The sequence below is a fragment of the Anomalospiza imberbis genome, chromosome 12 (genome assembly GCF_031753505.1).
Source record: "Anomalospiza imberbis isolate Cuckoo-Finch-1a 21T00152 chromosome 12, ASM3175350v1, whole genome shotgun sequence".
Taxonomy (NCBI): Eukaryota; Metazoa; Chordata; class Aves; order Passeriformes; family Viduidae; genus Anomalospiza; species Anomalospiza imberbis.
The window spans coordinates 20,023,822-20,049,680 of record NC_089692.1 but is presented as its reverse complement, the minus strand read 5'-3'; the positions used below and the strand labels follow the sequence as shown (position 1 = coordinate 20,049,680).

At 54.2% G+C, this 25,859-nt stretch overlaps 1 protein-coding gene across 3 annotated transcripts in view; it reads left to right on the top strand.

Annotated features, from left to right (window-relative positions):
- The window catches only part of ANKRD11 (ankyrin repeat domain containing 11), a 131,179-nt gene that overhangs the window by 83,677 nt on the left and 21,643 nt on the right, over nucleotides 1–25,859 (top strand). For all 3 annotated transcript variants that reach the window (XM_068203198.1, XM_068203199.1, XM_068203200.1), the window contains exons 3-4: nucleotides 12,328–12,472; nucleotides 19,522–19,660. In XM_068203198.1, coding sequence (XP_068059299.1) covers nucleotides 12,386–12,472; nucleotides 19,522–19,660 — 226 coding nt within the window. In that variant the 5' untranslated portion in view covers nucleotides 12,328–12,385. The remainder of the gene's footprint in view (nucleotides 1–12,327; nucleotides 12,473–19,521; nucleotides 19,661–25,859) is intronic.

Below are 25,859 nucleotides of genomic sequence, written 5' to 3'. Positions count from 1 at the left end.
TCATGTGCTACAGGGTGTTGAATCTCAGAGTTTGCTCTCATTTTTGGAGGGGAGGGGGATTTCTGGGACAGAGCAGCATCGCTGCCAAGCTGAAGGAGCCTTTTATTGTAAAAAAAATAGGAATCAGAACACTCAGTGCACACCTGGGTTTTAGTCATCACCAGAGAAGGTTTGTGTACAGCCCTGACAGCTCAGGGTGCTCCAGAGTGTTTGTGGGGGGAATAGGGACGTTGTGCAAGGGAGGCTCGGGTTGGACATTGGGAAGAATTTCTTCATGGAAGAGGTTGTCAGTCACTGGCAGGGGCTGCCCAGGGGGGTGGTGGAGTCCCCATCCCTGGAGGTGTTCAGGGGGTGCCTGGACGCGGCACTCAGTGCACTGGTCTGGTGACAGGGTGGGGAGTGGTCACGGGTTGGACTTGCTGGTCTTGGAGGTCTTTTCTAATCTCACTGATTCCGTGAAAGCAAAAGCAGATGGAAGCCAAGAGCTTTGCCGGTGAGATACTGGGATGGTCAGTTTTACTGTTGGGAGAACACGTGGGCGCAGCCAGGCGTGTGGAGAATCCTCGGGCTGAGCAGGGAGCAAAGGCAGCACGAGGCTGGGTTTTACATTTACGAAGTCCCGGCGTGCCGAGCGCTCTGGCGGCCAGGCAGCGCCAGGCTCTGCTCCTGGCCCGTCCTGCGCCGCTCCCCCGGGCTCCGCTGACGCCGTGTTAATAATTACTAGAATGTACTTTCGGGCAGGTTATTTGTTTTCCCTCCTCATGATGTGCAAGAGCGGATAATGAAATTAATTTGCACACTTGGTGAGTTTGCAAAGCCGGCTTCAGCCACGTTGCCACGATACTGTGGCGGGGCCGGCGGCTCCCGGGGCCGGTGTTTGCACAGCCGGGGCAGCTGGCTGCTGGCGTGGGCAAACAGAGCCCAGAGGGAGCTGGGGTGTACCCAGCCAGGAGAAAAGCTCCCTGCAGAGCCAGCACGGAGCGTGCGGGCAGTAAAAGCCCTTCCAGGCTGTAAAACCCCTTCCAGCCTGGTAAGCCCCTTTCCGACATGGAGTGTTTGATGCTGCTGATTCTAACCAGTTTAGTAGGTCAGCAGCCCGAGGAGGAGATTCCAGTGTTGCTCCTGCAGGTTGTGGAGCTCATGGTGGGATCACGTGGAGCCCATTGGTGAATTCAGATGTTTTGTTGTCGATTGTCTTCAAGTCGTGAGTCCCGTATCCCCCAGCCCAGGTGTGTGGTACGTGAACCTCGGTGTTTCCCAGGAGCACAGGGCAGTGCTCCCTGGAGCTGGGCAGGCTCTGCTGGGCAGGTTTCAGTCAGGAGGTGTCTGGTGAAGCTGCCCAGTCTGTGGGATTCTCTGGAGGGATGGATGAGCTTCACTGTGCAGTGATTGGGAACTGCAGCTCTGACATTCCCATCTCCCTCACCTTGGCTAGGTGGCAAAATCAGTTTGGGACAAGACGTGGTTGGGTTGTTTTCTGTGCCCTAATTCACTACACAGGTAAAGGACCGAGCCAAGAGCACAAAACTCTGCCAAAGGCTGACACTCCTGTTCTGCTCCCAAGGCCCCTGGGGCTGAACCCTGCGTGGGCTCCCCCTCTGGTGCAGGGGGAGCTCAGTGTGGCTGTGTGTTCCTCAGCTGGGTTCTGCCAGGCTTCAGCTCCAGTTTGTGAGAAGGTTCAGCCCTCAGATCACAGGGAGAAGCTGGCTGTGCTCAGCTCTCGAGGCTGTGGTTCCCTTTGCTTGCTGTGATCCTGCTGGGAGTACATGTGCCAGGTGTGCCACACCAGCCTGGCACAGACCTGGGGGACCAGCAGTAAATAGTCCTGCTCCCATTGTTCCATTCCTACCTGGATCCTCATGATCCTGCTCCAAGGCTTGGCTCCATGCATCCCTTGACATGGTATTTTGGTGTGGCTGCAGCCTGGCTTTGAGTTGCTCTTGGGGTAGAGGTTGCCTGTCACTCTCAGCTTATTTTCCCCCTGCCAGGGTCACAAAGCCTGGCTTTGATCCCTCCCTTCTCCAAATTCTGCTACCAAGTGCCACGTGTTCACCCCGGGCTCCTCAGCCTGGGGGAGGCAGGCAGATCCAGCAGGCAGCTGGGAGACAGACCTTGCTTTTTAAGGAAGACAAGGAGGCGGCAGAGAATCTGTTGGGTTTTTCCCCCCCCCAGTTTGCCACACGTATGTGTTGTCTGAGCTTTGCCTTTTGGGAGATGCTGGGGCTCCTGGGTGGGGCTATGCTGGGGACATCTGCAGGGCCACACATGTCCCAGCACGGCACATGTCAGGTGCTCCAGGTATTCCTAGAATTACAGGGTCTTGGAATAGTTTGGTTTGGAAGGGGCTTCAAAGCTCATCTCATCCCACCCCGTGCCGTGGGCAGGGACACCTTCCACTAGAGCAGGTTGATCCAAGCCCTGTCCAGCTTGGCCTTGAACACTTCCAGGGATGGAGGATCCACAACATCTCTGGGTAGTCTCAGGTTTTGGCCAGTGTTGAAGCAACAGCTTTATAACAAATTGTTTTACCAGAGGCCTCATGTCACTCCACTGAGCTCAAAATCAGGAGGGGCTCTCAGGTTTTTGTTTTTGGGGACTCATGTCCTTAGAGAAAAATTTGTTAAAGCAGGTCTGTTCTTACAGCTCCCCATGGCACTTTCAACAAGAGCTCTGTAGAGAAAAGGGAGTTTCCCCCATAGAAGAACATACCCTTTTTGGTAAATACCCGTGTCTTTATATACAACAGAGCTCCTTCAAAAGCTGTGTGATTTGGGAGACGGAAAGCTGCAGGTTTGTGGAGAATTCACCTTGCTTTGACTATTTACAAATGAGCAGCAGGGTTGTGCTGTGCCCAAACCTCCTCTGCGGGCCCCTGGCCCAGGATGGCCCCTTCCCCTGGGCCGTGACGCGCGGCCGGCCGGGGTCCTGGCACAGAGCTGAGCCCGGCCTGAGCCTCCTGGCACAGAGCTGAGCCCGGCCTGAGCCTCCTGGCACAGAGCTGAGCCCGGCCTGAGCCTCCTGGCACAGAGCTGAGCCCAGCCTGAGCCTCCTGGCACAGAGCTGAGCCCAGCCTGAGCCTCCTGGCACCGCCACAGCCGAGTCACCGCGTGCTGGACCAGGGATGGGAAAACCGGACAGGAGGTTTGGCTTCTGGAACAAGAAGAGCAGAAGTGGGGAAGGTAATGGGCACGGTGCTTCTCCCCATACACCTGGCAGCAGAGGGTGTGTGGTTTGCTTGGAGGAGTTCAGGCTTTGTGTTTCCTGTGCTGGCTGTGGCACGCAGAGCCCCACGGAAGCACAGCGAGCGCTTTCCTGTCACGCAGCTCGTTCAGTAGTGATGGGCTGTCGTCAGCAGCACAGCTCCAGCTGGAGCTCAGCTTCCAGCTCGAGCTGAAACAGTCAGGAAATCCACTGTTGGTATCAGTGTGTCAGGGCTCAGGGAGCCACCGTGGCTTTTGAGGTGGTACAAAAAGTGTGCTGAGGGTTCTGCTGCTGGGAGGGAGCACCAGCAGCTGAGGACAAGGGGAGCCAGCTCTGAGTGAGCCCAGAAATGTGCACAGAAACCCTTCCGTGTCCCCACCCTGCTTCCCTGCCCTTCGCTCCTGCCTGCCTGGAGCTGTGAATCTGGCTGGAGCCCGGTGCTTGCCCGGCCTTGGCGCTGTGCCGAGCTGCTCCGTGGTGCGTGGTGTGCTTGGGAGAAGGGCTTCCCTGCCGAGCGCTGCCCTGGCACAAGGCTGGAATTTCTCATGGCCCAGGCTTTTCCTCATCTCCCCAGGTGCCTTCCATGCTTACAGAATTCCAGTTTAATGTGAGCTATGAATCAATCTTTTCATAGAATCGTGGAATGGTTTGGGTGGAAGGGACCTTAAAGCTCCTCGCATTCCACCCCCTGCCATGATCAGGGATACTTTCCACTAGACCAGGTTGCTCCAAGCCCATTTCAACCTGGCCTCTGTCCATGTCTATTCAGTTGTTGCCCTGTCATTTAAAAGCTGACAGTAACATGGCAAACAAATCCCAGTGCTGCTGCAAAGTGTTCTGTACATGGATCAAATGTGAGTCTGGAATCTGGAAGCCACTGGCCTCAGTGAGAAAGCAGAAACAGGAAAACAAAACTCCTGGGTTTGCAGACCCCAAATAAGAGGAAATCACTGAAGTTCTGTGCTGGGTTTTCCCCAAAGCCTGATGCCTTCAGGGCCCCCGTGTGAGATTTGTTCTGTCTGGACCTTGTTCCTGAATCCACCAAAAATATTTCTGAGGTTCCCACACTGGGAGGAAGCACGAGGATGCTGAGATGGAAAGAAGGGTCCTGGGAAGAATTGTGCAAGAATGGGAGAATGAGGAATGTTTTGCTGCCATTACCATGGATTTTCCTGCTCACAGCTGGGAGAAGATGTTACTTGGCTGTTGCGACATAATGGACTGAAACCAGATATAAACACAATCATCCCAAAACTTTTGTCCAAATTCCCCGAGGCTTAGGCAGGGATTTCACTGGGGGGGTAGCTGGTGTTGCAGAGCCCTCAGTCGAGGGTCTCTCAACTTGAAGGACCCTGTTGGGTCATGGCAACTTTTGTAAAATATTTTTGGTTTCTCTCTTATGTAATGAATGTGCTTGGTTGTGATCTCTTCTCGGGTTTAAGAGCTTAAGTCACGTGGTTTATTTGTACTTAAGGCTGTTTCTTGTCCTAGATGTGGACACACGGATACCAAAAACTGAGCAGGACAGGAGTGAGTGTCAGTTGGGTTTTACTGGGGGCTGTGTGTCCATTAAATGTGTGTGTGTTCATGCATGTGTGTCCATGTGCACACGTATGTACAAAGATGGACACTGGGAATATTTATGAATTCAGGCTCCCAGGGCAGGTCTCTGTTCAGCTCTGTTATGTCAGAGCCAATTCTGAGTGCCCAGGGGTGAACAAGGCACAGAGTTGTCGGTGATGAGGCCACAGAATGGTGATGCCTGTGCTCGTTTAAACAGCCAAAAATGAGCCCAAACACATCCTTGATCCTGCTCCCTTCCCAAGTCCTCCTGTTGTGCGGCTGAGCAGCAGATGGGACTCAACCGGAGCTGCCACGAGCTTTCCATAGGAGCAGTGCTGGTCCTGCAGCTTCCCCTCGGGACAGGGCCCTGGTGCCAGCAGTGGGAAGATGGACCATGCACAGGTGGGAGCGCAGGGGATCCTCGGCCTGGCCGAGGAGGGAGCGGAGCGAGCCAGCAGCCCCTGCCAGCCCCGCGGCCCCGGTGCCACCACGGCGTGGGTGACGCAGGTCGCTGCCAGGGCACCGACAGCCACTGCTGCTTCATCTGTCACCCTTTGGTCCGTGATGGTCAGGAATTGTCTGTGCTCACTCATTTCTCTGTCTTGAAAATCGGGTCTGGCTCGTTTCTGGGGCTTGGCTGATGCTCCCGAACCCCTCAAACTGTGCTTGGAAGCCACAGTCACGGCTCTGTGCCGGGCACGGCAGGGCAGAGCCCAGCTGCCCAAACTGTCCTGGGAATGGAGCTGGTTCTGCAGATCTGTGGTGGTCAAATTTTGCCAGGATAAAGCAGTCCTGGGGGATCCCTGTCTTTTCCAGCTGGTGGGACCTTGGAGATCCAGCTCGCATCCTGGCGAGCTGCAGGCGAAGGCTTCATCCTCCTTGGACATCTCAGCTCACCAGCAGCGTGTTTCTCCCTTGTTCTCTTTATGCTGGGTAGTTTGGGCTGCGTTTTTCCTCCCGTGTGCAGCAGCACTGGGAACAGTCATGTGGAGTTGATTACTGTTGTCAGGAGGTTGATGTGCAGAAACTCTGGTGGTGACTGTGTTGGCAGATGTGGTTACAGCTCTTCCCTGGCTGAAGCCTGATGGGTGTCCAGCAGAAGCCGGGAGGAGATGGGAGAAGCGCAGAGTCCTCCCTCTCTGGCAGGTTTTGATCTGGACTGGTGATCCAGAGCCATCCCAGAGAGGACAACAGTTTTATAATCAGCTTTCCCACCCTGGCTAGCAGTGGTGCACAGGGCCATGTGCTGCTCCAGCCTTCCTGTAACACTCGGCTGCTCCAGAGGTTTCCACATCACAGCTAATCCTGCTCCCAGACCGCAGCCCGAAGCACTGACTCAAAGTACAGTTTTGTAACTTGGCCAGGAACCAGATCATCGGCAGCATCCCGAAATGGAGCAATACCAGAGGCAGCTGTGTACGGATAATTGAGGGAAGGGTTTGTGGGAAAAATTGCTCCTGGAGAAACCACACAGGCGAGTGGCTGCTTGTGGGTGCAGGGCACTGTCGTGGCTCTTCTAGTTGGATTTTGTGTCTCATGAGAATGGTCCCAGCTGGAAGATTCTGAATCACAGTGTGGTTGAGCAAAAATTTCCAAATATAATCCTGTTAAATAGCAACACTTGGTGCAGTAGAAATATGTTGAGTTGTCAGAATTGGAGACCACTGAGCTCTTGCTGGGGCAGGAGGAGGCACTGGCAGGTCACAGGTGTGGGGTTGTGGTTTGAATTGAACCCCTTAGCCAGGGTGGTTTCATGTGGTGGAGCCATGCTGGAGAGCTGTGGAGGAGCTGGACATTCGTGGTGCCCAGCAAGGTCATGAGCATCATCTTCATGGTGATCCTTGGAGACCTGGGTGTACATCCATGTGCAGCCTCAGCTGCTCCACTGTGTTGTTTTCTGGAGGTCCTGAGGAGCTCTGGGAAGGGGCATCTGTCCCACAAAAGATTGAAATACTAACAGAGGCTGTAATTCAGTAATATTATTTAATTCAGTTTAATTTAAGTAACTTAGGCTGCAGGATCATTATATTTTGTTATGGTGAGGGTGGTGAGACCCTGGCACAGGTAGCCCAGAGCAGCTTGTGGCTGCCCTGTCCCTGGAAGTGTCCAAGGCCAGGGTTTGGAGCAACCTGATGTGCAGAAGGTGTCCCTGCCCGTGGCAGGGCTGGAATGAGATGGGCTTTAAGGTCCCTTCTGTCCCAGTCTGGCATTCTGTGGTTCCAGCTTGCTAAGTTTACTTGGCTGGTATGTGTTTGAGAGAGCAGCAAGCCTTGCCCAAGCCAGTTGTTGCATGATATCAGGGGGTCAGGATATGTGGGGTAAGGCAGAATAAATATTTTTGGAAAGGTGGGAGAAAGGACAGTTACTTGGGACCAGGCAGTGACTGAGAACAGGAAAGGAGAAGCCAAGCAAAGAGGTGAAGAAAGATGTGTCATCTCTAAGAACTCCTGACAAGGAGCAACATTCCCTTTCAAAAGCCAGGAACAAACAGCTAGCAGGTCCCCAGGGTGAGGAAGGATGTGGAGTTGAAGGTGATGGAGCTGTGAGACCAGGGTGAGCCCAGCTGTGACACCAGGTGACAGTGCTTCCCCACCGACTGCGCTCCAGGAAACGCGGGCTCTCCATCCCCCTTGGTTTGAGTTCTGGCTGTCAGAATTAGCACCTCGCACTGCTCTGTCTCACTAATAGCTAATCTTTGTGCTTAGCCATTGTCAGGTGCTGAGGAAACCACCTGTGTTTGCTGTGCAGGTTTGCAGGGCTCCTGCTGCTCCTGGCCGTGTGTACTCACTGTGGAAAGCCATGGACTTTGCTCTTCCGGAGCCGAGCTGGAGCACAAAGAACAATTGTTCCTGTTCCCCAAACTGCACGTCCTTCTGGTGCTCACAGGCAGTTTTAGGGACCAACTGTGGCTCATGTTGGCCACACAGGTGCTGGGACAGGTGGAAGGACTGGTGCAGGGCAGGTGCTGGGGACGTGTTGCTGGAGCAGCCTGAGCACACAGCAGGGCTGGGTTGAGGCTGGGACAGTGGTGTTTTTGGGAAGCTGTGGATGCCTCACCCCTGGAAGTGTTGGGTAGGGATTGGAGCAACCTGCTCCAGTGGAAGGTGTCCCTGCCCATGGCAGGGGGTGGAACAGGATGAGCTTTGAGGTCACTTCCAACCCGGTCCATTCTGGGATTCAGTGGTTCTGTGTGTTCCAAGACATCAGCTCTTGGTTTTTTGCCTTTTCTTTCCATAGCTGGGGGACAAGTGTCAGATTGGGGGTGTGAGTTATTAATCTAAGGCAATTTTCAAAGATTGAAGACAGCTTTCTTAAAAGGAGACTGAAGTATTAAAATTTTCGTTTTTCACAGGCTTGTTACTATTCCAACCTTTTCAGACCAAACAAATGTGTTAGATCTGTGCAAATAATGTCTGGGGCTCTAATTGCATCGGGGGGTTTGCACGGGCAGGAGCCTCCAGCCAGCTCCCTCCTATTCTGGCATTTAAAGAAGGCTTCACAATCTTTTTTACTCCAAGCTGGCGGGTTACAGGCAGGCTGCAATGCACAGATCGTGGGCATGAGCTCATTTGTTGTGGCTTCAGATTGAATGGCAGGAGTTTGGCTGCTCTGCGGGAGGGCAGGGAAGGAGGGCTGGGTCCAGGAAAGGCTGTCATTCCCCTTGGAGATACATCTGGAAATGTTCTTTATTCTTTCCTGTGAGGGTGGGGAGGATGCCCAGAGAAGCTGCCCCATCCCTGCAAGTGTCCAAGGCCAGGTTGGAAGGGGCTTGGAGCAGCCTGGTCCAGTGGAAGGTGTCCCTGCCCACGGCACAGATAAGGATGCTGGGGTGTTGCTCACTGGTTCCATGAAGCAGGAGGGGTAGGGATGGGGAGTTTAAATGTACGTGGGGATCCGTAGGGTTGGTTTTTGAGGAGCTGCTCTCCTGTCGGGCCCAGTGGGTGTTGTCCTGCAGGGGCTGGAGTTTGTCTGTGGGCTTTGTCCTTGTTCTCTGTGCCTGTCCCAGTTTGCCTGTCGCCTTCACTGGGAGCCTGTCCTGGCTAATGGGTGCCACTGCTCCCTCTCTGCCTCCCGGCTGCCCAGATGTCCTGGGGTTGAAGCCAGCAGTGCTTTCATCCTCCTCCTCCTCTTCCTCCTCCCTCCAAGGGGCAGATGACACCCCCTTCCCTTCCATCCCTTTCGGGACGTGGCCTTTTGAGGTCCTTCACAGATGTATTTGGTCTCAGTGTGTGGCTTGGACTTGGTATGCCCTGGGCAACATAAAAACCATTTTCAACTGTTTCCTTGGCCCAGTGCGGGGACAGGGGACGATTGTGGGTGGGTGTGCCCGGGGCTGGCTCTGCAGAGCCCTGCCATTCCCAGGCAAACTCATTCTGCATGGTTCCGGCTCTGCTCCTGGTTGTGTTCCAGAGTCCTGTTCCTCCATCCTCTGGGAGGGTGCTCGGGGTGCTGTGTGGGCTCTGACCCCCTCCCAGGGCAGGGTGGACCAGGGGGACCCCCCGTTGAGAGCAGGGTGACTGGGCTGGGTGTCACCCCTGCTCTTCCAGCTTTCTCCTGGCTGGCAACGCTCCATGGGCTGGGACCACCATAGCCTTCCCTGCTGGATCCAGCCATCCTGAAACTGCAGGAGCTGCCATACCCAGGCCGGTCCATCCCAGCGCAGGCTCCCCCCCTCTATTCACCCCTTTCCCAGGGATTGTGTGGGATCCAGCCTCTCCAGCAGCAGGGTCTGCTGTGGCCAGGCTGGGGGCCTGCTGTGCACCGCGCTGGCCACGCACGCAGCCAGGGCTGGCCCCTGGCCAGGGGTAAACAGCTCCTTTGTTTTCCTGGAGAAGTACGAGGGATTATATTCTGTTGAGCTCACTCAGTCTCCCACTTGCTATTGTGCAGCCACATGTAACCGGCTCCTCCGAGGAGCTGAGTTAATTGTTTGTGCAATAGGAAGGGTGCTGGTTGTCTCCTGTAGGGAGGTGAGCTTGAGAGGGGCATCGTGGAAAGGGGGTGGCTCGTCCAGCTCCTAAATTAGGAGGGATTGAAGCCAAATTGTCATTCTCCAGCCCTAGATTTGCCACTCTGCAAATGCTGTCTCGAGCTGGGGGAGGCTCTCCCAGCCAGGAATCTGTGCCTCCCCTCTGACTCTTATTAAACGTGCTTAAAAATGAAACGAACTTATTAAACGTGCTTAAAAATGAAACGAAGGCTGCATCCTTGTCGGTGATTGTTGTGCAAATGTGATACTCCCTGCAAGCTGTGGAACGGGCCAGGGCTGTGTTTACCCGGAGAGGCAGCCGGCTTTCCAAGTGTAATGAGTCAGCTCCGCGAACAGAAGGGGCGCAGAATTAATCTGGCATCCGTCTGGCCTTTTCTCAGTTAAACAGGTTTTGGAAGCTCCACGTGAATAGGTGCCTACCCTGGTACAAGCAGCCACAAAGACTTGGGAGTGGGCACGATTTTTTTGGGAATACATTGGCAGCATGCAGATCATGGGGTGCTTTGAGCTGGGGCTGGGTTTTGGCTGCTGGTGGGAGCAGAGCGTGGCCCGGTCCCACCGTCAGCAGAGGTGAAGCTGCCTGGGTTTCACATCCGTTGCAAGGAGTAAATGAATTTCCCTTGCCCAGCACTTCATCTGGATTTCCACCTCTTAGATTTATATTCACCTCTTAGTGAATACTGAAGGGAATATTGTCCTCTGCTCCTGCCTCCTCCCAGGTACACACTCCCGTCTCCTGTATCTGCACCATAACGAGCCCCTGTAAGAGAAACCGAGGGGAAATAATCCTTACATTTTCCCAGCTGGCTAACGATGCCTGGCAGAGGGAGATTCCTGGGGCTGGGAATGGCAGGAGCTGCTCCTGCAGGGACCCAAAGGATGTGCAGCGTGGAGGGGACGCTGTGGGCTCTGGTGGGCTTGTCCCTGTGTTGAGCAGGGGGGCACGAGGAGGTGTTTTCTCAGTTCCCAAAGTTTTGTTCCTAAATACAGGATATGAAATATGAGATAACAGCCTTCCCACAGCCAGGCAGAGGAGCTGGGCTGGAGAATGAGCTGCCTTGGGAAGCACAGTCTCCTGCTGGAAACACCAGCTCTGTCTGTGCCTGGTGCTTTGGCTTGGGAATTTTTGCTGTTTCAGGGCTGGGCTGGGGCCTCTGAGCCACCTTTAAAAACAAAAACAAAAAAAAAAAAAAAAAAAAAAAACAACCCAAAGTGTCCCAAGGCCTCTGAGGCGTAAATGGAACAGAAATTTTGAAGGGATTTCCAGGGAACTTCTAAATACAAGACTCCTTTCTCTCCTCTCTGAGAACTCCCATCTCCCTGGGCAATTTCCTGCAGTTGTAGCTCTGCAGAGCTGCTGCTCTAAGATGTAAATGGTGCAATTTAGAGCTGGCAGGTGACAATTACGCTGGGAAAAGTTCCTGTCTGATCCACTCCAGCCTCAGGCCGAGGAGCCCAGTTGCTGTTGGGGTTGCTGGGGGTCAGTCCTCACAGATACCCCATTCCACTGATGCTTTCCAGCCTCTGGTCTTGGGAGAGGAGATATTCTTGTTCACCTGAAAGGGCTTTGGCTCCGGCTGCTGGTCCTGAGCCCTGCTCCAGCTCATGCCTCGCTGTATTTCACGTGGCCGTTGTCTTTCCAGCCCTGTAACCAGGCAACACACGGGGAGCAGGAGTGCTTTGTCCTCCCCAGGTTGGCTTTCCCAGGCCAAGGTGCAGAGCCGGGTGAGGAGCCGTGACAATCCGGTCCTGGAACACCGAGCCCTCCGCGCTCCCTGCTCCCGCCTCACCATGGCCACACGTTCATAAAGTGCATTTTTAATTGAAATGTTGTAATTTGGTTCTGCCAGTGTGTCTGGGAATTCAGTGTGGCACACGGCTGTCCCAGCCCGGGCTGTGTCCCCCCGTTCAGGACAGAGCTGCACTGCAGGAGGCTTTATGTGGCTTGGGGTGATGCTGTGGGTGAAGGGCAGGAGAGCTGTTGCTCTCTGGTGGGACTTGATCCCTTCTTGGCTATTCCTTGCATATGAAACAAGCCGTGTCTGCAGCTGCAGGATCCAGTTTGGAGTTGGTCCCTTCTCCCAGGAAACAAGTGATAGGATGAGAGGAAACAGCCTCAGGCTGTGCCAGGGGAAGTTCAGGCTGGAAATCAGGAGGAATTTCTTCATGGAAGGGGTTGTCAGGCATTGGAAGGGTCTGCCCAGGGAGATGACAGAGTTCTCATGCCTGGAGGTGTCGTCCAAGGAAGGCTTGGACATGGCACTCAGTGCTCTGGGCTGGTGACAAGGTTGGGATTGGGCACAGGTTGGACTCAGTGTTCTGGGCGGTCTTTTCCAAGCTCAGTGATTCTGTGTGATTCCATGTGTGATTCCTTGCAGCACCTCTGTAACTCTCTGGGAAGGTGGCAGGAGCCTGCTGCAGCTTTTTCCACATTTTTGGGTGCTCTGCCATCCTGCTGTTGCCATCCAGGGGTTGGGAGGGGGTTTATCCCCACAGGAAGTGCCTTGTTTCCCCCCCCACAGTGCAGAAATCCCTTTGAGATGTCTGACCTCCCTTTTCCTCTCTCCTGACAGACGGTTGATGATGAGGCGATGGCAGCATAAATGAAGATCAAGTAAGGAAGGCAGAACGATGCCCAAGGGTGGGTGTTCTAAAACACCACAGTCAGAAGATTTCTCTCTCAGCAACGACATGGTGGAGAAACAAACGGGGAAAAAGGTAACGTGTTTGGGCCACCTGCCTTCCTATGGGGGTGCTGCTCTTTGAGCCTGGCGTCGTGAAGCCGTGGCATTGTTTGACATGGCAGGAGGTTGCCCTGGGCTCTTACCCGGGGATTTACATTGGTGTGCTGGTGCTCTGCCAGCTGATGGGGTTGGATTTGTTTCCCTGTGGCTGCAGTCCTTGCTGGGAAGTGCTGTGCTCACCTGGACCCGAGTCAGCTGAGCAGCAGGGGCTGCTTTGGAAGATTCTCTTTTGCAAGTTCTGTGTGTTTTTAGCGGTTTCTGCACTAAGCTGTGGAGACCTAAGTGAAGTGGTGATGGTGCAAGTGTGTGCTGGGTGAGGGAGGAGCTTCTCCTCCTCTGGATGGAAATCCAGGTCCTTGTCAGCACGGCTGCTCTGAGTTTCCCCAGCAGCACCACTGGACCAGGCTGTCTGGGAGTTGCTCTGCTGAAATTCCTGCTTCTGAGAGTTGATTTGAGGTGTTGTCTGGTTTTTGGTGTGGCTTAGGTGAAACTACTGAGATGAAATCTGAGTTTAAGGATAAATACCTTCACACTTCTCCTCTTCATCCCATTTTGCTCCAGGCATGAGCCCAGTCTGCTCTCATTCAGCTTTTCCCCCCCTTCTCAGTATCAGTCATTTCCAGTCAATAGCTGTGCAGAAAACTGTGCAAATGTTACCTTTAAATAAACATGAAAACCTACATCTACTGAATTCTGCTAAGGAACAGATCTCATCCACTTCCCTTTCATCTCCTTGCTCCAGTTTCTCAGCATTCTCCTGGGAGTTTCTGCCAGGCCCGGGAGCTGAAGCTGAGCATGGTGAGCCCCAGCTCCGTCACTTCCCCTGCAATCCCACCCCAGTGATGGCAGGAGCTCCTCGTATGACTGAGCTCATATTATTGACAAAATGAGAAAGACACAAAACAACCACCAGGAAAATCCCAGGCAGGATTTGGTTATGGAGCACCTGGGTGGCATCTGCCGCATTTCTTTCTGTGTCGCTGCAAGTGCAGGTGGGTGCAGGAGTGCTGTGGGGCTTCGAGGAGGGGGCAGAATCTGGGATTAGGGGTGTTGGAGGGGGAACAGCTGCCCGGCAGCATCGGGAAGATGCCAGCATTTACCCTGGCAAAGAGGCTGTGCCCAGCAGTGCAGGATATGTAAATACAGGCTCGGCCTGTGCCGGGTAAGAAGCTTAATGCTGGCGCAGGTGCTTGGGGAGGGAGAGGATCAGTTGGAATATGAATCAGCTCCCATTTTATTCCATCCACTCCCGGCAGCTTAAAGGCTGCGTGTTATTTACAGAGCAGGTTTGTCGAGCGGCGCGGGGCACGCCGGGAAGCGGAGTTATCTCCTGCTGGCTAAATAACTAGGACACAATTCCTGCCTCCCATTCAGAGTGCCACTGAGAGGGGACGGGGCAGAGCTCCTGCTCCTCCAGTTCTGCCTTTTCAACGGAGGAGACGCTCACAGCTCTCGTCTTCCAGGGGCTGAGCTGAGCTCCAGCCTGAGTGGCTTTTGCCCTGCTTCTGGTTCGTTCTGAAGCTGAGCTGGAGCAGTGACTCAGGGGAAAAGCACTTCGACCTCCTCCCTGCAGACGCTGCTGTACCTGCCTGTCAGCAACCGCGGCCGTGCATTTATCTTGCCTTTGTCAACACGTTCAAAGGCCCGAGCTGGGGCTTGGCACAGCCTCCCTGCGAGGCTGGAGAGGGAGGGCAGAGCCCGGGTCAGGCACAGGGACCTGCCCTGGGCACGGGGAGAGCGTGGCAAAGTGATGCCAAGCAAGTGTTCTCCTCTGAATGGGACCTTAGTATCAATAGTTGATTTAGCATTAAACAGGCTTTACATGCCTGGGCTCTGCAGCTCTGGCAGATGGAGGGGGGTCCTGGTGCTGCAGTGGGCTGAGTACCACAGGGGACAAGGGGGCTGGCCTTCAGCTGAAGGAGGAGAGGTTTAGATGGGATATTGGCAAGAAATCCTTCCCTGTGAGGGTGCTGAGGCCTTGGCACAGGGTGCCCAGAGAAGCTGTGGCTGCCCCTGGATCCCTGGAATTGTCCAAGGCCACGCCGAATGGGGCTTGGAGCAACCTGGGCTAGTGGAAGGTGTCCCTGCCATGGCAGGGGGGTGGAACCAGATGAGTTTTGAGATCCCTTCCCACCCAGACCATTCCAGGATTCTGTGGTCACCAGCTTTTGCACCTGAGTTCGTGCTCCATCGCGTAGCAGGCTCTCAGGGGAGCTGCCCTGCTCCAGAGGGCTCCTGCTTTGAGGAGAGGCTGTGAGCTGCTGCTGTCAGTAGCAGAGCTCCTTACAGGAGGGCACTCCTGGCTCTCTGCTCCCTGCCCCTCCACGGGAGGGACTTCGGAACTAGTGGGATGCAGCCCTGAGAGTGATGTGGATTAAAGAGTGTGTCTGAGGGCCTTGGATGCTCCGTGGCGTTGGATGAGGAGCCGTTTCTCCCAGGGTTAGTGGAGCCCTTATAAGGCTGCACAAGCCTGCCCAGGGCGGGCGCTGGCAGCCCCCGGGCTCCTCCTGCTCCCTTCAGCCTGGAGGCTTTTGTAAAAGTCTGCATGCCATATATGAATAATTCTCCTTTCTGGTCTAGATCCACAGATCCCCGTAGCAGGAGGAGATTACTCATGACTGAGGCAGAGCAGAGCACCACAGCAAGGCTTATATCAGTTGTCAGAAGCATTTCCTGATGGGCCTGGCCTGGCTGCATGGTTACACCGTGGGCTCAGCACAGCCTTTGCCTCTTTATGGGGAAATGTTCCCTCTTGCACAGTCAAAAGTGCATTTCTGCTGCAGTGAGCACCAAGCAGAACAGCACTTACCCCGGTTTTTGCTTGCAGGAGCTGGCAGAGGTTATAAAACGGGAGGTTTTTCTCCTTTCCCTTCTCCCCTTTTCAGAAAAGGGAACATGGTCCTTGTTTTTCGGTTCTTCATGAAATCTCTTGTGCTGTCAGGGCTTTCCAGAGTGGATGAATGAGTGCTGGGCTCCGTGTCCAACACAGAGTCACCCACCGGGGTGTGAAACCTGCAGGGGAATCTGGGTGACTGAAGAGATGACTTTTCAGTGAAGTTAATCAGCCCGTGCTCATCACTGGGTCGTATTTCTTACAAACTTTGGTGCCTGAGGCTCACGGGAACGGGGCTTCAGCTCCAGTCACCTCCATGCTCCACATGTTTTATTGCAGCATTGATATCAACACAAATTCAAACTTTCTGGAATTTTGTGTGTGTGCATGTGTTGAGCTCTGGCTTTGGGAAGGCTACGAGGGGCCCAGATTTAGGGAATTGTTTGGTTTTCACCACATCCAGTTGCTCTCTGGGTAAAACTGAGTCCATTCCTTTTTGTGATACAGGGTGGGAACCTTCTACCCCCTCTCCCTCCCCGCTGGCAGAGCCAGGACAGACCCACTGGTGCAGGGAAAGTCCCTCTGTGGCAGCATTTGCTTTTTGCAGCGTGGGTTGTTGGCCCGCAGCAGGAGTCTGACGTGGGGCATGGCCCAGGGCACCAGCCTTGGAGCCCTCCTGGGCTTCTCCTCCCAGGCTGCCCGTGCCGGTTTTGTTCATTCTGCCTAATTTTTACTGACATCACAACCTGAAATGCTTGGAGCTCGTTTTGGAGAACAAAGGGCTTTGGGGATTTCCATGGCTGGCAGTGCAAGTCTCTGCATAAGCTCTGGGCTGCGAGTCAGGCTCTGTCTGAGCAGGTGACGGGGCTGGAAATACAGACTTGTTTGCATGGCTTTGTAAATCATAGAATCATGGACTGGCTTGGGTTGGAAGGGACCTTAAAGCTCATCTCATCCCTTCCACTAGGTCAGGTTGCTCAGAGCCCCATCTAAATGGCTCTGTCTTGCAGAAATCTGCATCAAAAAACCCCACAGGGTTGTTTTTGCTCTGAGAACTGGCCTTTGGCCAGTTTGTGTGTCACAGGTGCCCTGAGCAGATTGGTATCAGGGTCTGTGGTGCTGATGGGAGAAGCCCTTCCATCCCCACCCTGCAGCATCTCGCTCTGGGTGGCTGCTGGGGCCAGTTCCTGGTGGGTTTGTGCTCCAGCCGCAGCAGCTGAGAGCAGCTCGTGATGCATCTTTTCACTTTTGCAAGAGTAGCTCACGTTGGGTTGTTACTCATACAGTAACTCTACTGCAAGTGTAATGTGGCAGGAGGGGATTTTTTCTGCACTCACAGCTGCTGACTGCCCTTGGCCAAAGCAGCTTTTATTAACACCTGCAGAGGGGAACTTGCTGCTGCTGCTGCTGAGCTCTCAACTCTTCCCCATCCCCAAACTCCTGTCCCGGCCTTGGAGAGCCCCAGCTCTTACGTGAGGCTTTTCATACAAGTTTCTCTGCAATTTCAAGGCCAGGCTGGATGGGGCTCTGAGCAGCCTGATGTAGTGGAAGGTGTCCCTGCCCATGGCAAGAAGGGTTGGGATGAGATAAGCTTTGAGGTCTCTTCCAACCCAAACCATTCCAGGATTTTGTGATTCTAATTTGGATTTGTTCCATTTGTGAAACCTGATTCCAGTGAGTCTGAGCTTACTTTAAACATGAGAAGACCTAAAAATGAAACCAGGTTTTACTCGAGTAAAGGATGACATTCTTCATTACAGAATTGGAAATAATTAGGGAAGTAAAGCTTAAAATAAGAAAACTAAAACTTTCAGGAACTGGACTCTCCAGCTGCCTTGATGTTCCACCCACTGCTGCAGGCATTCCCCAGCAGGTCTCTGCTTTCCAGGGGGAAGCAAAGTCTGGATCTTCCTTGCTCCAATTAGTAGAAAAGGTTATCGTTGTGCTACTCTAGGAATTAATCTTCAAAGCTGCCGCTGCTTCCTCGGCTGCCTGGTTTTGATTGTGCTGAGCTGAGTGGAGCAGCAGCTCCCAGCCTTGGGGCGGATGCAAAGGAAGCTCTGCCCGAGCGTGCCCGGCACCAGGATTCACGTGGACACTGCCAGGGCCACGCTGGGCTCCCCTCTGCTCCCAGGAGGGTTTGTTCATAGATCCTCCACTCTGTCTCTCCTCCCACAGGGAGATTTTAGTACGTGGCTTTAAACTGCCAGAGGGCAGGGTTGGATGGGAGACTGGGAAGAAATCTTTCCCTGTGAGGGTGGGGAGGCCCTGGCACAGGTGCCCAGAGCAGCTGTGGCTGCCCCTGGATCCCTGGAAATGTCCAAGGCCAGGTTGGACAAGGCTTGGAGCACCCTGGGTTGGTGGAAGGTGTCCCTGCCATGGCAGGGCTTGGAACAAGATGAGCTTCGAGGTCCCTTCCAACCTGAAACTGCCATGATTCAGACTTCTAGAATGAGCTGTATTTTTATCCGTCCGGCCCTTTTTCTCCTGAGTGCATGGAGATCCCAGGCAGCATTAATCCAGCAGAAAACCTACCTGTATGTCTAAGAGCATCATCAAGATGCTTCTTGAACTCTGACAGCCTTGATGCCCTGACTGCTTCACCCTGGAGGAACCTCACAGACTCCTGTCTGAAGTGTTCAGAGATGCCTTTTATTCAGGTAGATATAAGGAAAAGTTCAGACTGTGAATGGCCACTCTGGAAAAAAGTGCATTATTTATTTGATGGCTTTTTTTTTCAGGCAATATACACATTTTATTTTATTCCTTTGATAAAATATTTCATAGAATTGTAGAACTAGGACAGACCAGGGTACCTGCTCACAACACGACATTCCTGGCAGGTGATGGAAGCCCCCTGGCCTCACTGCCACCTCAGAGCAGCAGAAGTGGCATCATATTTTAGCCTGAACTATTTTTGTTCACCTCAGAAAGCATAAAAAGCCAAAGCTTCTCAATCTGGAGGGTTTAGAGGAAATGCTGGAGTGTTTATTTTGGCTGTGGGGGCTCTGTCCCGTCGCTGCGGGGCCGGTGCTTGGCGGCTGCTCTCCAGCAGGGCTGCCCTCGCTGGGGCTCCGAGCGTGCCTTGGCTGCCTCCCACCACAGAGCCCTGTCAGGCAGGTTTGTTTCTTTTGCTTTACCAAAAAAGGGATTCCCCAGCCCATTTCCTTCATCCTCGCTGGAGCGCCCCGGCGCTGTCACGCTGCAAACACATCCCCCTGGGGAGACTCAGGGGCTTCTCTCTCCCCTGTGGGTGAGCCCAGGCAGCCACGGGAAGAGGAAGGAGCGATGCACACGGTGGCAGTGACGCCGCTGGCACCGGGGCCACCTGCCAGGGAGCTGCCAGGGCCAGGCTGCGGGACTGTGCCTCTCTAAACAAGGGAATGCTCCTGGGTTGGCTCGTCTGAGCTTCCAGCCACGCTCTGGCATGATTTCGTGTGCTGAGGTTCTTGTGTTTAATCTCACTCTGCCCCTAAAGCGCAGAGTCTGTGTTTTGCTGGGTTGTTGAAATGAGATCTGTGACAAAGCTGCTTGTACTGCCCTTGTTGTTCAGGCAGGGGCACAGTGGTCAGTCCAGAACTGCTCACTTAAAGTAATCCTGTTCCTCACATATAAAAAACACAGGGCATGACCTGGGGCTGGGCATTCCTGGCACACTGTGCTCCTGGAGTTTGAGCTGGGAACCAGCTTTCCCTAGTCATGTGAAAAATCTCACCTGTCTCAGTGTCTGTAACTTTTGCTTGGGATGTTCATTCAAAATCTCTCCCTGCTTTTGAGCAGTTCACAGCATTTGTGCTTCACTTTAAAATCCAAGCCAGCCCAAACAAGCAGGACTGATACAAAGCAGGAATGGGTCTTTCTTGTGGCGTGGTTGCATTTGGAAATCCTCAGATTCCCCCGTCCCAGTCTACCTTCCCTCTGTGCCCGCAGCCATGTGCATCCTCAGCTTCACACAAAGTGTTGGCTTCGTTTTTCACATGAATTGGTTGGAATTTGGCACCACACACCAGCCTTGACTGGCCTGGCTCTTCTCTGGTGGTGGTAGAGCTCTGGATCTGCGTGGAGGCTGCATTGGCAAACCCACAGCAGAAAGGGAAGGGATGTTATATGGGGCCTGTGCAGGATTTGGGGAATCAGGGTAGCACAGTGTGGAGAAGTCTCTTGTTGACCTTGGTCTCTTTTCTTTCCAGGATAAAGATAAAGTTTCTCTAACCAAGACTCCAAAGTTGGACCGGAGCGATGGCGGCAAAGAGGTGAAAGAGCGAGCGACGAAACGCAAGTTGCCTTTCACTGTCGGAACAAATGGAGATCAAAAAGACTCAGATACAGGTACAGAAGTGCCACATCCCACCCTCAAACCCTGGCTGTCGGGGCTGGAGGGGAGCACACAGGATCCAGAGTGCAGCCAATCCATATGGAAGTGTTGTATCAAATTCCCTGTATTTTTTAATTGAGGGAAGAGGCACGTGGACAAGGGGCTGGATAACTGCTCTGTTCCACATGTGCACATCTGTTCTTTGTGATGTTTGTAGGTGGACAAAGCTATGGCTGTGTGAGGAGACCCCCTTCCTTCAGCTCTTGTCTGTTCTTCTTGCTTCTGACTATCCCAGGTCAGGAACTGTGGCTGGGACAAGCCATGGAGCAGGGCCTGCTTGTGAGAACTTGGAAAACAAGGGAATAAAGCTGAGTAGTCTTTAAAAGAAAATCAGCAAGTAGAATCTGGTCAAGCAAGTCAGTCTTGTAGCAGAAGAGTGGCTGGTGCATGATGAGGCTCCTGGATGGGCTGTTGGATTTGCTGGCAGTTGGGAAGAGCTGTCACAAAGCTCTGGCATGGAGAAAATTGTATTGTTTGGTTGGAAGGGGCTGAGTGTGGATTTCTGCGCAGAGGTTTGTGTGACATTCACATTCTCTGGACAGAGAGACATAATTCTGTCTCTCAGGAGAAGCACAGAGAGAAGAAGAGAAAACAATCTTTATCTCCACTCCGTTGTTTTCTCTGTGTGGAATTTGGTATGGAGATTGTTTACCTGAAGTGATTGCTTGATTGGATTCTGGTGAAGGTTGTTTGGGTTCGGTGACCAATTGGATCCAGCTGTGGCTCAGACTCTCAGCAGAGAGTCACGAGTTTGTTAGTAGTTAGTTGATAGTAGTTAGTAGTTGATAGGTAAGTAAGAAGTCAGTATGTAGAATAGGATAGCCTCTCTTTAAATAGTATATTAATGTCATATAGTATAGTTTTAATAAAACTATCCTTCAGCCTCCAGATCTGGAGCCAGACATCGTTCTTCCCAGTTGGGGTTGCCCTTTTTTACTATAGGTTTATATGGGTCCACCCCTAAGAAATGTGCATTTGGAAATAGCTGCAGCCAGGTAAAGCTCAGTGGTTGTGTAAAGAGATAAAACAGGCTAAAAGTTGGGAATGTGCTTGACAGTGGCACAAGGGCTGTGTTTGGTGGTGCTGTGTGGTGAGCCTGGGAGGTGGCCTGACGTGGGATGTGTCTCCTCTGGCTCAGGAGTCAGGAGGGCAGACCTGGAAGGGCCAGGAGTGCCACTGCAGCTGCGAGGGCTGTTCCACGGGCAGGACACGCGGTGGTGACGTGTCCTGAGGGTGACCCAGTGTCTGCATGGGTTTGTGTTCCTGAACTCCCTGTCTGGGGAGAGACTTTCTAAACCTTCATTAATTCTCCTAAACGTGTTGGCCATTCGCAAGGTTTTGGGTTGCTGTGGTGTCTCCCTTGGGGTGTCACCTCTGCAGGGGTGGCTGGGGCCAGGCAGAGCTGATGAACCAGAGCTGGAGCTGCTCTTTGTCAAGGGTGTTTGTGCCACGTTCAGTACTGGCTTGAGAGTTAAATCCCAAACTCCCTGCAGGGCTGTCTGACCCTCATGACAGCTGGAATGTCACGACAGGGATCTGCCTTTCCCAGGGCTCTGGTCTCTCTCTGGCTGCAGAGATGTTGGAAATGTTTGCACTGGCAGCAGCGAGAAGGAAACCAAATGCAGAGGAGAGCAGAGAGAGCTGCTGGGAGAGGCTGTGGCTGCTGGGTGGGAGCAGCAGCCCATGAGACCCCCCTGCTCAGGGACTCCCCCGTTACCCCTGTGCTTTCACAGCTGTGTGACTCTTATCTCGGACTCTCCTTCCTCTCCAGAGCTCATCCTTCCTGGGGAAGTGGGTGAGCTGAGGGGTAGCAGCAGCCCAGCTCCCAGAGGAGACCCGGAGGGGGCCACGGCACTCACGGGCCCTTTTAAAGACAAACTGGGCTCTCACAGACTCTGGGAAGGTGCATGGGAGGTGCAGGCGAGTCTCAGCAGCCTGTTTGGTGGGGACTGGGGAGGAAGTGACTCAGCCACGGGGTTGGAGATCCCAGCAGGAATCACTGTGCACAGTCAGACTGGTGCTTAGCAGGAGCCTGTTTCTCTTGCCTGACATCGTTCACTCCAGCAGGAATCAGATGCTGGAGATGGGAAAAGACTTAGTGGAGATAGGAAAAGACTTCCTGGCACCTTGCTCTGCTCTTGCACCACCCCATTGCAACCATGGGGTGTTTCAAGCCTGTGTGGTCCTTGGCCTGGCTCGAGGTAGAGGCAGGTACAGACGTGTTTGTGGTGCTCAGGAGCAGCACGTTCTGGGGGTGGAGGGGTCTCCCCAAGTCTGTGTGGGTGCCATCAGTGGCACCTGGCTGAGGACACGGGTGTGACACGCAGGACAGGCTTTTGTGTGGAACAAAGGCTGCTGTGCACCCACCCCGTGCTCCTGCAGAGGGGGAGGCTGCTGCTGCTTGTTGTGCTCCTCAGCTTTGCTCCCAGCCCTCGCAGAAGCAGGATTGCACCATCACTGCTGGCTGACCCCAGGTGGTTTATGTAACGTGGTCCTGCTTCCCAGGCTGTCCATGGGCTGCTGTGTGTGCATGAGGGGGTGTGCCAGGATGTTCCACAGCCATGTGGAATTCAGCTGTAAGGACGTGGGAGCTAGCAGAACTCTCTCCTTGCTTCTAGTGGGATATTTTTCTCCTCTTCAAGTGTTCAAACAATAGCGTGAATTCTCATCCTGATGTGTTGCAGTGACTCATTTTCCTTAGCATGGTGTGTGTTGCTTTTTTCCCGGATGGCTCTGGCTCAGCCTTGACGTAGGTGCTCCATATCTGGGGTGAGAAACACCAGAGGTGGGTTTGTCTCCCCTGGAAGTGCAGCACAGCCCTCCCGGGCCAGGTGTGGGGCAGCAGCTGGTGCTGCAGGATGACTGGGGGGTAGATGGGATTTTGGGAAGGAATTCCTCCCTGTGAGGGTGCTGGGGCCCTGGCACAGGGTGCTCAGAGAAGCTGTGGCTGCCCCTGGATCCCTGGAAGTGTCCAAGGCCAGGTTGGACATGGCTTGGAGCACCCTGGGCTAGTGGAAGGTGTCTCCCCCATGGCTGGGGGTGGTTGGAGATGAGCTTTAGGGTCGCTTCCCACCTAAACCATTCCAGGATTCTGTGGGCTCCCAGAGGCACTACTGGCCGGCACTGTGCTGAGCCCATGGTTTAGGTACAGTTGGTTCAGAGCTAAATCTTTTTAAATAATCTTTCTCAAAATGGTTTCTAGAGCAACAATTCTGGCTCTCGGGTTCCTCAGAGTTAACTAAATAAACTGTCTTTAGGAAAAAAAAATGGCATCGAGCCGTGAGCCTCCAGACTGTGCATGTTACAGCTCCAGCACTGTGGGAGCAGCATCTCTGTGCCTCAGACTTCTCCTCCTTCCTTCTTCTTCCCTCATGTGGCATCTCCCCACATCCACAGGCTCTGCCCAGAGCCTACGTGCTGCCTGGCAGCCGCCAAACGAGCACAGCCAGCTTTTCTCCGGCAGCTCCAGCAGCGTGCGAGGCTGCCTGCAGCTCCCCGGCCGTGTGCCGCGCCGGGAGGGGGCTTCAAACCCAGCCATTGGATAATTGTGGTATGAACGAGCACGCAGAGAGCGAGCAGCAGGGAGAAGGGAACAGTCCTGCTGGGAAGGCACCTGGCAGGAGAGGTGGGCACGGGCGGCTGGCGCAGCGGTGCCGTGGCTGCGGCGCTGAGCCGCGGCTGAGTCACGGCTGACTCAACGGCACCAGACTGCCGGCGTGGGGCCGGGCGCTCCCCACCTGCCTCGGGCTGTGACGGGATGGATCCGCACCAACAGGTCCCTCGCTGCACAGTGGGACAGGTAACGCTGCTGGAGAGCGGCTGGAGGTGCACGGAGCGCAGCATTCCGCGTGCCCGCTGCTCCTGAGCACGGTTTCCTTAGCTGGATGTCACGCTGTCGCTTGAGTCCCTGGAAACTAAAGGTTTCCAGGCCTTTAGTCATCAGCAGGGAGAGTTGGGGCTCCGTACAAATCTCGGAGCACGCCGAGATAATTTTGGCCTCTGACAGCTCTCCCTGGGAGCTGGGAAGGCCTGAGCGAGGCTGAGTCAAAGCTGGTGGTCCCCAGCAGTGCCGGGGGCCCTGCTCTCCTTGGGGTCCCACTGCCTCCCTGGCGGTCCTGCTCCCTCCCTGGGTGCCCAACTCCCTCCCTCTTTGTCCAGTTCTCTCCCTGTGTGTCCATCTCCTTCCCTGAGTGCTCTTGGAGGAAGGAATAAGGGAGAGAAACCCCACCAGCTCTCCAAGCTGGTCTGTGCTGAGGTATTAACCTTCCCGGGCTCCGAGGGCTCTCCTGGTGCCCAGGGCTGATTCTGGGGGCTCGTGGCCAGGGAGGTGCTGTGGTGGATGGGAGCCAGTGTGAATATGGTTGGCAGGAGCTGGCCTTGGAGCTTCAAGCTCCTTCTCTCTAATCCCCCGAGGTTGTTACGTGATGCTAATTAGTAGGTTAGAAAATGCTTGATGAATCAGCTGACCCAAACCATCCTCTCCCGGAGCCGGCTGCTGCTTGCCTAATGCTGGAGTGTTTGCAGTGACACGGCATGGGAACGGGCTCGTTAGTCCCGAGTCGGCAAGGCTGGCGAGGGAATCCGTGAGAAGCAAATTGCTGGCTTATTAAAAAAGGCATCTGCATCCCACAGTGGTGTTTGTGCCCCTCCCTGTGCCTGGCTGCGCTCCGGTGTGTGCAGCTGGGGGCTCGGAGGGGCTGCCCTGCAGCAGGGCTTTCTTTGCTTGTGTCATTTCAGTGCTTTTACTAAAATAGTAAGAAACTGTTCTCACCTAGCAACCGGGGAGAGAGTGAATGTCAGAGCTTCTCCCTTCCTAGCTGGGCTCCATAATGCTGGTACAGTGTGGAGAGCCTGGCACACACCAGCCTTCAGATCACCCTGAGAAACTCCCCGTGTGCAGCAGCCATCTGGGAAGGGCTGCGCAGAAAACCAGGTCGTTTTATGACAGGAGCTGCCATAAATCTCCCTCCTCCCCCCTCATCACCTCCTTAACATGCAGAGGGAGAGGTTGCAGTGTGCTGTGTCTCTGTGAACCAAAAATCTATCAATGATGGCTTTTTCCTTAATACAAGAGCTTTTATCAGCGCCGTCTGCAGAGTGTCCTGGCCCCAGCTCAGGGAGGGGAGGGCTGGCCAGAGCCTTCCTCCCCCATCCTCCCTCCTCCAGCACTTTCTATTTCGTGGGAAATGAACGGTCTGGACTTGAAAATTGATCTTGCTCTGAATAACTCACTTTTAACATGGAGATTGTTGTTTGTGATGAAGCCTCTGGGTTGCTCTCACAGCATGGTGGGAGCCAGTGGCCACTGTGAAGGAGCTGCTTTTACACATCAGGGCACAGCTGTGGGGTCTGGCCCACAAGTGTAGGGAGAGCACCTGGATTTGGACCACAGGCTGTCACACAGCATTAAACCTCTCTAGTCAAATTATATTTTAAAATACTGCAGCCAGTGGGGTTTGGCCCTGCAGATCCCCATCCCCAGGGAGCCCAGCTGAGCACTGGGGATGGTGGGCTCAGCTGCACACTGACATGGTTATAAAGGGGCTTGTTCCTCCTGCTGGCACCTTTTCTCTGCTCCTGACTCACAGCCAAGGTCTCCACCGTCCTTTCCAGCAGTGTGGGACGAGGCTCTGGTCCTCCATCCTTCAGGTGGGAATGAGCTCCCCACTCTATGGGAGCAGCTCAGGGTGCCTTCTGTCCAGGCAGACCTTGCTTTTCCTCTTGTTTTCCTCTTGTTCTCGTTTTCTTGTTTGGCACTAGGCTGATAAACCAAATCACCTCCTGGCTGCGCCCCTGCTCCGTTGGCTCTGCAGCGTGCCCGTGGCCTCCTGGTGCCAGAGTGTCCCCCAGCCCGAGCCATGTTCCTCTGCATTCCAGGGGTCTCTGCTCACCCTCCTCACTGAGCTCTTCACCACCGAGTGCTCTGGCCTGTCCTGCTGCCCTCTCATTTTTGTCCACCTGTGCCATGGTGCTGCTTCCCATTCCAGGCTGCTTCTGCCACCTCCAGCCTTGCCCTCAGCCTGCTTGTCCTTCAGTTCTGGAGCTCCCCAGAGCCTTGGCATGTGGTGGGACCGTGCTGCTGTCAGCCTTTCGCTCCTGAGCCACGGGCCCACATTGCAGGTGCCCTGTGAGCCTGGGAGTGCATCCTCAGGG